The following is a 13,688-nucleotide window of genomic DNA, read 5'->3' as shown; positions in this document are numbered from 1 at the left end:
AATTTCACTTGAAAAACTTCTTTACTTGAATACATTTTGCCAAATATGCCAGTGGAAATTGTTGTGAGTTGGAAAATCCAGAACAGTGAAAAAAAGTTACAGCTTCCACCGGGATTCGAACCCGGGCCTCCCGCTTTATATGCGGACACCCTAACTGCTAGGCTATGGATGCTGATTGTATGTCCAGAGGTTTGAAAGCCGTAAGGAAGGTCGTAATTCCACTGTGGGCATATATATATATATATATACATGTATATTTATATATATATATATATGAATATGAATATATTTCAAGTGAATAATTTTGTTAACACACAAAAAACACAACATACACGATATACATACAACATAAAATACTCACAAGGACAATTGCGTTTGACTGAAAGTAGTTAATCTTAGTACATTATCTGAAAGACCTCAAATCTGAATACATTCTTCACAAAAAATACAGCATGTTTTTTTCTCTCTTTTTTCTCGATAAGTTTCTAAAAGGTTAAAAATATTACTCCCACATAGGTTAATTTTCGTTGGCATACACCCTACGCATCTTGTGAATATTTTTTTTACAATATACATGAATACTGTGTACAGGCATTCCACATAGAATTTCTTTTAAGTCAATTGCAAAACCAGGTTTGATAACCTTTGCATTATTTTCCATGGCAGACACAAAGTGTGAGAACACACATACGCACACAAAGCACACAGTGGCAATATACCAATTGTGACACCTTGGCAAAGAATGATAACAAAAATGCCAGGTTTGCGCTTGAATCACCTTCCACAATAGGTGTAGCCTTGGAAATATGCAGCGGTTAGGGTTGAACTCGACAGGGCAAACGATACTTTCACACGACGTCGGTTGAATCAGATGGTGATTACTAACCGCTTTTATTAATTTCCCTGTGTCATCCACTCTTGAACACAACAGTGTATTATTACATACTGTGGTATTTTCTCTTATATAATAAATCATTTATACAGTCCATCACTGTGGATTTCTTTTCTCTAAAATCCTGAATCATTACAGCCCATCAAAATAAAGAAACCGTTCCATCCACATTGGTCAATATTTAAATTAAAAAAAAAATTCTTTAAAACTTGTCAAAATTGTTTTGTTTTCTGGCATGACTGCCAAGTATGGTCTTTCTGCCTTCAAGGAACCCCCCCCCCACCTCCCCCTCCAACCCTTTCACCAATCTTGTTGAAATCAGTTTGAAGTTAGTGCTCAGTAAACTTAAATACTAGTTGAGAGGAAGTATCACAATATTTTGACTTTATACTGCACATAACACATAATTCAGTGAAAATGTGATGGTAATACCTTTTGGGTTCTGTTAAAAAATTTATCCTCACAGAAAAATGTAGGATATATATATTCTTGTTTCAATGGACTGAATAATGGACAATGACTCTGCTGGAATACATCCACTTTGCTTTAGAGCTACTCGACAAATATGCAGCGTCAATTTCAAACATGCATCATCCAGGAAATAACTGCATGAGTGACATTTAAGTACGTTATTTGTAAAGTACGCTCTGTGTAAAGTTACGTTTGTTGTGTGAAACTGAATAGAAGACTAGAACAAACAAAACAGGTTTGCTTTGCAGAATATGCGGTCACGGGCAGTCTACTTCTTTTGTACACTACGGTTACATTGCTTAAAGTGGCCACTGATCTTATAACGGCTGGCCTGGTCAAGCCATCTCAAGAAAACACCATCTGCGCATCTACCACACAACCCGATGCAATTACCGACAGTATTTATCAGAAAAACTGTACCTTCACTTATACTGGATCAAAGGTTACTTGATATAAATCAAGTCAGAGCTAAGAAGCTGTTTGCCTTACATCTTGAATTTCTCAAGAATCCATTCTTCTTCAATTCTCCCCGAGATACATGAAAGCTCCATTGAAATTGAAAGGAAGAAAAAAAACAAAAATTTAGCAGTTGCGTCTAAGAATCCCCTCAACAATTTTTGGCTGTTTATGAAAGCTACAAACCGAAATGAACTAACACCGTCTATAGGATCAAGTTACCTCACACTGATTTTTTACTTTAGAAAGAAAAACAGTCTCTCTGCGATTTTCTTGGCTGAAAAATCACAGATTTTGCCTCGAGCCATTCAAATTAAGTAGTAGGAATGGAATAACATAGCTGTTTTCAACCCCCCCAAAAAAAAACATCTAAAATTTTCTCCATACTTTGTCTTGGGGAAACATGCTATACAATAGTAGTCTTGTTTTTCTTCTACAATTCATACAGAGTAACTGGCAGAATAAACCTTGGCAGCCAAGAACTGTACATTTTGTGTACAGTATATTAATACTACTGAATGAATTGAATGATCTTTAGGGAGTGGGGGGGGGGGGGGAAATATTCTCTTTGCATCTCTCACTTTCCACACTGTTGTGCGATATACAGTATGTGGAACCCTCTTGCCCACGGAAACGAGTCTCTGATTTACATATTGACTCTCCCTTTGTGATTAACAGACAGAAATCTTTAAAATTCCTTCATGTTGTCCACTAAAAATTGATCACAATCACTCATTACATCTTCAAAATCCCTTTCTGATATATTCAGTACCTATTTTTTTATTTTATTTGCCTTAATCTCCCTCCTTCCCCATAAACTAGCCTCTTCATGATGTACCTTGCATTGGGTATGAACATTATATATATATATCTTAAAAAACAATTCTTTAATTAAAAGTATTTATAAATTTTGCTTAATTTCTACGATAAAAAGTACATGTTATCTTCAATATTTTTACAGATAAGTGGTATCTCTCAAAAGTTCCATTGGCAAGCTAGAACTGACATTGTACAATCACCCATTGATATTTAATCACCTACTGATGTGCCATATTCACTCATTTTCTTCTTAATATTTAACTACCCTAGCAACATTCATATATATGACCAGAAAATATGACCAGATAGAAATAAAAGAATGAAAATAGTACTGCATAAAGAAACAAAATACGTCGTTGTAAAAAAATGGTCCATTGTTGATGTGACGCTATAAGTATACGAGCCTGCCAAACGATATCAAGTAGCAAAAGTGGTTGTCACAGAACAGGCTAACTGTGTACTGTCTATGCTGATGAAGATCAATATAAATGGTGTGGTTCAGTTTAGAGGATGCAGTTCGAGCAGGAATGCAACGTCCCCAAAGTTGCAGGCTACGTACCCTACAGACTGTACAATCTGTAGCTATCTACAGTGCTGCAGTAGCAAGCCATAAAATATGCAGTATACATATGGCGGAATATGTGGTACATCTATAGCCCTACTGTAGCTGCATGCAGCTGCATATATATATACACATATAGCTCTACAGTAGCTGAACACAAACCACAAAATGCACATGACATCTGTAGCTCTACTACAGCTACAAACTGCAACAAGCATCTTTAGCTTCAATACTGTAGCTACAAACCACAGCATCTGAACAGTGCATCTGTGCTCTCTATGATAACTTTACTATGTTAACTATTGTAGCTTTTCTGTAGCTATAAACCACAGCATGTATATAACATTATTGTGGCTACAAACCACAGTTTATATATATATATAGTACACCTGTGCTCTCAACGATAGCTCTGCAAAACTGCAACAGAGTATCTGTAGCTTCACTGTACTGTAGCTAGAAACGAAAGCATGTATACTGCCCTATTGTAGCTAGAAACCACATATTAAACTGTGCACCTGTCCTGTCTCCGATAGCTACAAACTGCAAAATTATACAGAGCAATTGTATAGTTCTAACATAGCTCTACATAGCCTAAACTGTATGTGCTCTCCTGTATGTTCAATTCAAAGGCCAGAAAGTCTTCAAAGAGCATGAAACAGCACAAAAACTACTGTACTACTTCTGTGTATTCTTTTCAGAGGAGGAGACAAAGTCTTTCCTCCTTTGTATGATGACAAAAAATTCATGAAGCATCCAGAGCAAAAATGAGATACTTGACTTTTCAAAACGATTTCTGTTTTAAGTTTTAAATCCTTTAGAAAGGAAAAGCGTCTAGAAGAAAACATACTACTGAACATAACAGTCTGTAACATTTAGAAACATCTTATATTCTAATTTTCTAGAGTATTTTACTTCATTTCAAATTATGTATGGCAGTAAATTTCTGTTACAATTTCGACAGAAATATTTAACTTAACAGATCTATGTTGACAAAAGTGCTTTTTTTTGTTCAAAAAGAAGGAAAAATGTTATAAAATTGGATTCTGATGTTCTCTAAATGTGGTAACACATCTTCACGCTTTGAAAATTTTCTATTTGCTCGTAAACTGCTAGTTTTTAGCAATTTTTGAAAGTCAACAAGAAGAACCAAACTCTAAAATTTTTTCCCTACAGCGCACTAAATGAAGACCAAAAAATGGGAAAAAAGGAACTTTGCCAATTTACCCCTTGGTTGAAATCATCATAATGGATTTATATTACAGATCTGTCATACCTACAAAACAACGTCGTGCGGCGAGTTTGACCTTCGGCTGCTTTTCGGAGTTCCTCTGCTGCGCGTGCTCTGGTCACCAAGGGATGCGGTATCCCCATTACTTCTCCTCTCCGATTTGGGTGTCACCTGAGCGTACGCTGGCTCGGCTGCGTCGATCGCAAACTCTGTCTCTGACTTCCCGCTTCCGGTGCTTCTCCGACTGTCGGCGATGCTGCCATCTCTTTTACCGTACGAGTTTAGTGAACTCCTGGAGTGTGACTTGAATATGTTCGAGTTGACGGTGCCATAATCCCGTCCAACGGTGCTCCCTAGAGGTTGGATGAAAGAATCAATGACAGATTCAGACCGCCTGACAATAATAACTGGTTTTAGGTAAGGGATCATATATATTCAGTTATCACATCGTAAAAGTGCTTACATATGCCTCCAATTAAAAACATAAGGCTTAGTGATTTCTTGCCTTATAAGTTTATATTGTATATGGATGGAATCACTTGATTGATAGAGCAACTGAGGAAAATGTGTCCTGAAGTCAAGTACCCGAACATCATACCAGACAACTTGATCATTGCAAAGGTATTACTCTTCTGAAAAGTTCATGACAGTTAACAGTCATTAGTGGAAGTGGAAAACCCTCTCAGCCACTTAAAAGAGGAAAATTCAAATCCTATGACAGTTAGGGACACAGAAGAGCCATTCGTCAAACTTAAAAGGTTTCCAGTTTTGACCTGTTGGGACTTCAAAATGACCTTCTATCAGCATCACATTTGGGAAGCTAGTTGGACAACATCTGTCACTAAATGTACTTCTTGAAATAATAAGCACTAATAAGGGCAACTGTTATTAGGTTATGGTCAAGTATTCAAGTATGGTCAAGTATGGTCAAGTAAATCCCTGAGGTCGTTAATATTGAGAATTCAGAGCAGTTTCAGATATTGTGCAGTAATTTCTGACTAAACTTAATACACACAAATTTATGACATCTTAAACAGGCTCAGCATCTTCAACCTGTACCAATTAAGTATAGCGCGAGCACGGGTGTATACAATATAGTGAGCAATGAAATATCACCCTGATATGCCGTAAACTTTCAGGAATTACTAATTAGGTTCTAAAAATACAATTTACTCACAATTTCATAACGACATATCAATTATGGTCTGACCAATTACGTACTTTTCTGTTCACCATGTCCTTGCACAGAACGTCAAAATGTACTCATGATAGGGCATTCATATGCCAATATGACATCTAATGAAACTGCCTATCTTATGCCATGTTTAAAATTCCCAGAGTGTAACCTCTGCTGACCCCAGATGACATGTACCCTCCACCTAAAACAATAGGGTTCTTGTACCCATCATAGAGAAGCTATAGCCATATAAACCAGCTAGTGCAGTTTTCTATCTAGACATATGGCATTTGCATAGTTGAGATGTTATGTGATCTGGTTCAAAGTTGTGTACTATGTATCTGAAAAGAACAGATCACTTTTTGAAGGTAAGCCTAAGACTGAATCTGGGCATGGAAACCAAACTACCAAACTACTGATCCACTCTCAACCCTAGCCACTTTGCATTGAGATTGTGACTAGGTGATCATTGTCAAGTCACTCAAGTGTGTATCACAAGTCTGAGAACAGATACTACACATTACTAAGAATGAACCATATATGATTTCTGTCGATCATATGGTATATAACACACACATATAATTCTAATTTCCTTTTAGTATATAAATGTTAATTAGTGATTTAGTGACTGTAATTATGATATCCCAGAATTATGAAGAAAATAAACAATCAAAACATTTCTTTAGGTTAGTATTAATCAAACTGAAAAACAAAATCTGATATTTTCCACAATTCTGAGCTGTTGTCATGTTTACATCTCTACAGTGTGCTAATTTGCATGTCTCTGAATATTCAAAACCTTTCACTCTTGTCACTCAAATTGGAGTCTGCGGCAAAAGCTGACACAAACTGTAAAAGTGAACTAGGGTTAGCAAATGATTGTAACGAACAGCGCACAAATAAGCATTCTGCTACAGTATGATATCTATAGACAATCTGATAATTCAAAAGTGTTTTGTTTTGCTTTTTTTTTCTTGCAGACTAATGCTGAAGTTTTACTTTTGGTCACTGCTATATATTCAATACACAGCTTAGACACTTTGGGATATTTTTTATTTTATTTGGAAACGTTAATCTTGGGTTTCTATATATCATCAACTAATCAAATTGATTCATTTGAAGAGAGATTTTTGGAAAAAATTAAAGTGAATTTTATTTTATTTCCTTGACATGAAGTAACTAGGAGTCATACTGTACTTAGTTTGCAGGTAGAAGTGAGATCTAAGAACATTGAAATCAGCTCACCGTTTGGTCTTGAATAATCTGAATATGTCATGTCAGCATCAAGTTTATCCTGCTTGATAGCCAAGATGAAGGCTAAAATACCCAATGCTATGGCGTCCAGTACAGCTATAATGGCAAGGATGAAAGCCCAGCCAAAAGGACACTGTCCTGCATTAGCTCCGCAGACCGTAAAAGCGATACCGCCGGATAGGCCTCCTCGTCCGACAGCAAAGAGAATAACGCCAATCAACACAAGTACACCTGCCGAGGAAATAGATACAAATTTGTTAAAATTCGGAATCATTATCAATTCAAAACCATTATTTAACAGGTACAAGTAAGAAAAAAACATGGATTTTGAACAAGACTTACAAAGTGCAGAACAGAGTTAAAAACTATAGTATTGTTAATGGCTACTGCTTGTATTGATGAGATGAACAGGGTTGTAAGTTTTGCAGACAAAGTAAAGCAGTTCACCTTAATATTTGCAACCTAATGCATTTAATACCCATAGAAGTCAGGCCAATGTTCAGTGATATAAAAAGTGCTATTGAAACCATTTCTCTGAACATTATTGGGGGACCATAGGCCCAGGCCACCTCTGGGAGTCTTTAGTATAGGGCCCTGGCTTCTGCAAACAATTTTCAAAACAAACACATGTATCTTCCAACAACAATATTACTAAGTAATGACATTTAACATTAGACTGTACAGTATACAGGATAGGTCATTACATGTCACGTATTATATAATCACGAATATGCATGTTAGCCTACATATGGCTTATGTGCACACTTTTATATTTAAAATTAGGACCCTAAAAATAAGGGTAGGCCTAACGTTTGGTCTTTAACTTAAGTGAAATTCTAACTAGTTTAACCTTGGGCCAGTATACTACTTACATAAATGCAAACTTAACTTACCACATGCGATTTGTAGTGAACCCGCGATCATAAATACAGTCGGTGTTTTGGGTCGCTTACAGAGGAAGAGAAGCATGGAGAAGATGGAAAGGCCGACCAAAACAGCAGCTACCAAAATCACGATGGCAGCTATCTGTATGGGACCGTTGGCTTCAGGGTAAGTAGAACTCGTGGATCCAAATAAACTTGACTCGCATGTATCCGGTGCTAAAGAAGTGCTTGGTTGTCGACAATATTGCCAAAGGCCAAACGAACCCATTCCTTGGGTTGCACCGTACATCCAACTAGGTTCCACGAACAAAATAATCATAATTATGGCGAAACAAAATGTAAAGATTCCCCATGCTATTGCAATAGCACGGGCATTTCTAATGTAGTTAGTGTGGTAGGAATATGCATACGCATTCTCTTTGCGCTCTTTCGCCATGACTGCTGTTTATTTTCTTTGCTTCTACCGAATATTTATATATATATAATATTGTTCCAGATTTGTTCAACTAACGTCTTACGTTCGCAGCCGTGGTGAGTAAAATTATATATCCGTTATCCAACAATTTCTCGTTGTGAAGACACTTTATCCACGCATTGATCCTACTGTACCCTTCTGTGCAGACTACATAGATATCGTAATGAATGCAACCACTACTGACTAAGCTTTGAAGCCCGTTCTGCTAGTTTACCTATGATGAAGTGTAATGTTATTTCTTACCTCACCTACAATATATTTTAATATCTTTTATTTCACAATTTCGAGTCAAAAAAATATATTAGACATGAAAAAATAATAAATTAAATTAAAAAGACTAATTTAAGACGGAAATAATGAAATAATTTATTGAAATAGTCGGTACCATTTTTCAGTGTGTCGGTGTAATGGGCGTAAACGAATAAGAGTTGTCAAAGTTCACACTTTTTTGTTTCGGTAGTACATTCCAGTTAGCAGGTGTGCTGGGAAGTTGGTGGCGCAATTCAATTTTTCGTTCACGTGCGTGTGGGGGTGACACGGTTAACAAAATTTGAAAAAGTTTATCTGATAGTTTACTACTAATTGCAAGAGTTAATACCCTTTATCCTAGAAGCAGTACCAAAATGTGTGCATTTGTGCATGAATCAACAGAAGAGAAAGATGTTCAATACTTTACAAAAGGATAATAATAACAATAATAATCATCATAATAATAATCATCATCATATTAATATTGATAATAATAACAATAACAAAAATAATAAAAACAACAACAACAAGATGAGTATACATCACTTTATGACTTTTGTTACGGATAGCATATATAGCTGATACCTCAAAACCTACAAAATCGTGACCTCGCATTTGGAGTAACACATTTTCCATTCTTGAGCTAAAGGTTCATGACATTCAAAAACCTACAGTTTCCGTTCAAGTGGTACCTACTTTAAAAACCCATCATTTGCATAAAACTCACACTCATGAGAAGCCACATAATTCTTTGGACAATAAATAAAACTAATTTCTGTCTGTTCTATAGACTATAGGGCAGTGAAGACCTGTAATACAGCCCTAGACAGAGGAAGTTGCTGCAAATATTTTGAAAGTGACTTAAATTTGACGTTACAAAGTACAATAGAAAAAAATATCATTCCTATCCTGTATTTCAAAACAGATGTATGTGTCATGACATGCATCTGCTTGTGTTACCGGTATCACTTGACCTTATCTACACTACATATTACAGGGAATACATTACAGGGTATCAATGGAAAAATGCCATGTACAAATGGTCATGTTGATACACAAATACAAATATGTATGAGATGAAAGCGGGCTTTTATGGTCATAAACATAAATATTGCTCGACGTCATATGAAACCAAGCTTCAAGAAGTGTTATCTAAACTTGAACACTAAATTATTCACCTCATTGCAGCAAGTGAAAACCAAAGTTCGCCGAGCGTCGACTGGTGGGCAAAACATTGACACAAGATCAACAATAATACAGTTGGAAGTCTGACCTCAATATATGACCGTTACTAGCAAATTTTCGAGCACAGCTACTTGACACGGAAGTAATTGTTTCGCGCAAATCCGGTTCTACGGACTTCGGTTCGCTACTTCCATGTATGGATGTAATCGGTAAAATTCGCAAACATCCCAATGTCATTCGGGTTTACGAGTATCGTAGCTCGATAAAGGATACTTTAGAGATTCAAATACGATCATTTCCGGAAAGAAACGAAGATTTTACCAATAGAACAGTGCATTTTCTTATCGACGACCAACGCAAAAACATAAAGGTAAGTCAAATCGAGTCGACGTCTATCGTTATGTGACTTTCGCGTCTTAGACAACTTTCAACCGTAAAAATAGCATTTTTGTAATATATAAGCTTGAATCTTACTCATATTTTTCAGAAAAGTTGTAACTCCCCCGAAAAGTGTGATTTTTTGGTCAACGAAAATGGTGCTCCTATGTGGTTTTGGTTGCCCCTAATACATGTATCCTAACGTACATAATACACATATACACGAAAGTACCGTATCCTATAACGTGCAGCCTAGCGCTATATGTCGACTATGATGTAGCAAATGCTAGATTGCAACGTCTCGTATTTTTCGTAATCTTTCTATTCGGCATAGATTCCCTTCATTTTTTTGCGTTAATATGGAAAAATCAGGGAGTTGATAAGTCACGGTACTACTTATGGCTACTAAATAGTTAAAATTTAAAAATTCGAGGGCATAGCGGACAGTAATATTACTGTACTAGGCCCCTAGCCTATAGGCCTAGTACTTTTGTATTTACTAAAGTAATATACTACGACAAGTTTTTACTACAGGTAGGCCCTAGCCTAGTTTTAGTAATACTAGAATACCTGCATAGTTTAGTCCAATTTTAATAATGGACTAAGGCTTATAACCTTTAGTTCTTAGCCTACGCCATCTTGTCCTTGTGGAATAATTCTAAGGGGCCTGTTCTTGAAAAGATTTGGACTGCATAAGATACAATTTAGTATTATTATTATTATACAAAAATTATTAGTAGTACTTGTAGACTGCCTTTGTACTATGTATAAGTTAAGATCATGGCTTATTATGAGTTTTATTAAAGCTGGACTGGGTGAAAATTTCCTCCATCCTGGGATCGGGATCCATTTCAATGTCACTTTGTTACAAGTGTTCAAGACCGGTATTAGATCCATGACTTAAGTCTAGGCCCAATTCCCTATGCTTAATATGTAGAGCAAGATACGTAACACAGAAATAAAACTAGCTTGCTTTATACTGCTTACACTTTATACTTATTGCTATTACAGTTAGACCTACTGCTGGTACTTGAGAACAATTGCACCTCATAGAGCCATGTAGTTGTACATAGCTACTTATAATTCCAGGTGACTTAAAACAATATCAGGGATCATTTTGTGACAACATGTTTTGCTGTTAACGAGAGTTTACGATCTTTTTATTGTTATGTTGTTTTCTATGATAGGTACAGTAGTAGAAGTACTTAGTTAGTCATTCACGTGCAGTCTTCCCTATGTGTGTGTGTGTCACACACAGATTTCTCTAAGGTGGTGCTTTCCCATGTATATATGACCAAAAAAAAGTTATTCCCAAAAAGAAGAAAAGTTTCATTCACTATTAGATTTGTTTTGTTATGTATAATGACTAACATTGCAAAATGCAGTTCCACTGGTATTAAGTATTAGCCCAGAGAGCTTCCAGAGTTTATTACATCCTCATGTTTATTATCCTCATATCTGAAGTCTTCATATAAGAGTTTATTTATAGAAATCTGTTAATAAATGTAGTCTCACATTCTATTTAATACTATATATCTTTTAAGTTCCTAGCTCTGTTATATGTACCCGTAGTAAGAAGGAATGCAGCCTGTGGATCAGTTAAGTGCCTGTTGTTACAACTCTGCTCCAAACTATTGTTTGTTTAATCAGGTTGTATTATTAGTGTGCTACCTTTAAGCAATTTTGTTTTCTATATATATGTAATTTACATTTTTCCTCAGTTTCTGTTATACTCTTATAGAAAGAACAAGTTGTGTGCAGCAGCAGGCTGTAATATACTCAGCAGTCTCATGCCTATTCTCTAGCTAACTCGAACAGGTTATTGGCCCAGACACATACACTGGAAGTTAACTGTGTACAATAGATTGTTGTTTGGAATTTATGTGCTGATTTTGGAACCATTTCTTGGGAAATGTCGGTACTTAAATTGGTTAATTTAGTCGTGACAACTGACCAATATGGCTGGAACAACAGAAGATATGACGTGGAAAATTAACAAAATGGATGGAGTGAACTGGCTGACATGGAATTTCCAGATGAGACATTTGTTTCTTGCAAAAGGCCTGTGGGCTATGAGGATGGCTCATGAAAGTTGGGGGTTACTGTATGTGAGAAGTAGAAGAGTGCAAACTTGAAAAAGACACAACTGGCATTTTTCACCATTGTGCTTGCAATAGCATCTAGTCAGCTGGAATTAATTACAACAAGTGACAAACCAAGTGATGCTTAGGATGCCTTGCGTACTCTGTTCGAAATGGATTCTCTATCCAACAAAATTCAACTCAAGAAAAAGTACCTCAGAACTGAAATGGCAGAGGGCAAGTCAGTTGGAAATAATTTGAATTATATGAAAGGAAGTATAAACGTTGGGATGCTATTGGTGCTCCTATTTCTGAAGAAGACCAGGTTGTTAAAGTTATATGTCAAGTTTGGACTTATTTATTTACTTTCTACTCTTACCTTTTACTTTTATATATTTGTCTTTTAATGTTAATCTTATGCTATATGTCACAGGTATATCTCACCATTTCAAAGTTACAAAACTATCCATCCTGCCACCTGAACTGTTTTTGCTATGTCATGCCTTCACTATGCCACCTTGAAATACCCCTTCCAGTCATAATGCACTTGACATTGTGTGTGATTTTTTTTTCAGACAATATTATTGTATGAAGTCTTCACAGTATGAAGTGCGTTTCATTTCAAGAAGTGTTCAAAGTTTGTTAAGCTATTCCTTCCATTTGAACAAAGTATTTCACTTTGAAGTGATCGAAGTAATTTATTTTTCATGCCCATATTTTCACAGGACATTAAAACATGTACTTTCATGGAGAGTGTCACACCAAATGTTTTTTGTTTTCTTTTTTCTGTTGCTTAAAGTGCCTTATTGTTACAGTTATAAAATCAATAAAAGACCAGGCAACTCTATTTCCACTGTTGACTAATGTTCTACTATGCATGTGCAAAAGAAAAAGAAAACAGCCCTACTCAAAATATTTGGTCAGAGTATCCATAGAACGTGATGTATCCAAACGCGTCCTGTGTACTGAAAGTCCGCTTTTAATTAAAGTCCCCATATGTGGCAAAACCACCTCATCCCTCCAAAATACCCTAACTCTTCCCAAAGCTGGTGAACACCACACCCATCCCAAAGCTGGGAAACTCCAAACCCTTCCCCAAATCTGCTAAGCACCACATTCCCTCCCCAAAACCCCTAAAACACCACACCCCTCCCCTAAACAACACACCCCTACCCAAGCCACAGTACTTAACTTCAATATTGGCAAGTGGTTATGTAGTGTGATACATGAACCAAACAAGGATTGGTATTGACTGGAAAACTGTTAACTGATATTTATTGATGAATATAAGCAACAGATGAGTACCCAGCTTTGCAGAATCTCACTGAGTAAGGGCTACTGTGGAATTATGGTAAGTGGGTAAGTATAAATCATTTGGTATTGTTGGAAGTTCCTTAGAAAGCAACTAGAAATAAGGTTTGGCCTAGGCCATGTTACCTTTGTATATTCGACATGTGGTATGACCCCTTCAGTTTTGACAACAGACTCAGGAAAATTTGTGTTACCTTAATAGTTACCACCATTAATTTAGCTAGAAAGGAAACACCATCTCCCTTGCCCCCTACCCCATTTTGTCT

The 13,688-nt window shown here is 36.3% G+C and overlaps 1 protein-coding gene across 1 annotated transcript; it reads right to left on the bottom strand.

The window, feature by feature from the left end:
- Positions 1 to 318: 318 nt before the first annotated feature.
- LOC139961251 (LHFPL tetraspan subfamily member 3 protein-like) lies at positions 319 to 8,391 on the bottom strand. The gene is made up of 3 exons (XM_071960337.1): positions 7,753 to 8,391; positions 6,851 to 7,090; positions 319 to 4,781 (listed from the first exon to the last, which is right to left on the bottom strand). Exons 1-3 carry the CDS (start codon positions 8,177 to 8,179, stop codon positions 4,474 to 4,476), a joined length of 975 nt encoding a protein of 324 aa, XP_071816438.1. The 5' UTR covers positions 8,180 to 8,391; the 3' UTR covers positions 319 to 4,473.
- Between the last annotated feature and the right edge of the window lie 5,297 nt (positions 8,392 to 13,688).

Source organism: Apostichopus japonicus, chromosome 20, assembly GCF_037975245.1.
Source record: "Apostichopus japonicus isolate 1M-3 chromosome 20, ASM3797524v1, whole genome shotgun sequence".
NCBI lineage: Eukaryota > Metazoa > Echinodermata > Holothuroidea > Aspidochirotida > Stichopodidae > Apostichopus > Apostichopus japonicus.
This window is presented reverse-complemented; position numbering and strand designations above follow the sequence as displayed.

Bases quoted from the DNA above. Each gene is read 5' to 3' on its own strand.
- LOC139961251 (XM_071960337.1), bottom strand. From the start codon at position 8,179: ATGGCGAAAGAGCGCAAAGAGAATGCGTATGCATATTCCTACCACACT. The intron at 7,091-7,752 runs GTAAGTTAAGTT...TTTCCTCGGCAG, and splicing joins TTCACTACAAATCGCATGTG to GTGTACTTGTGTTGATTGGC. The intron at 4,782-6,850 runs GTGAGCTGATTT...TCCAACCTCTAG, and splicing joins AGATTATTCAAGACCAAACG to GGAGCACCGTTGGACGGGAT.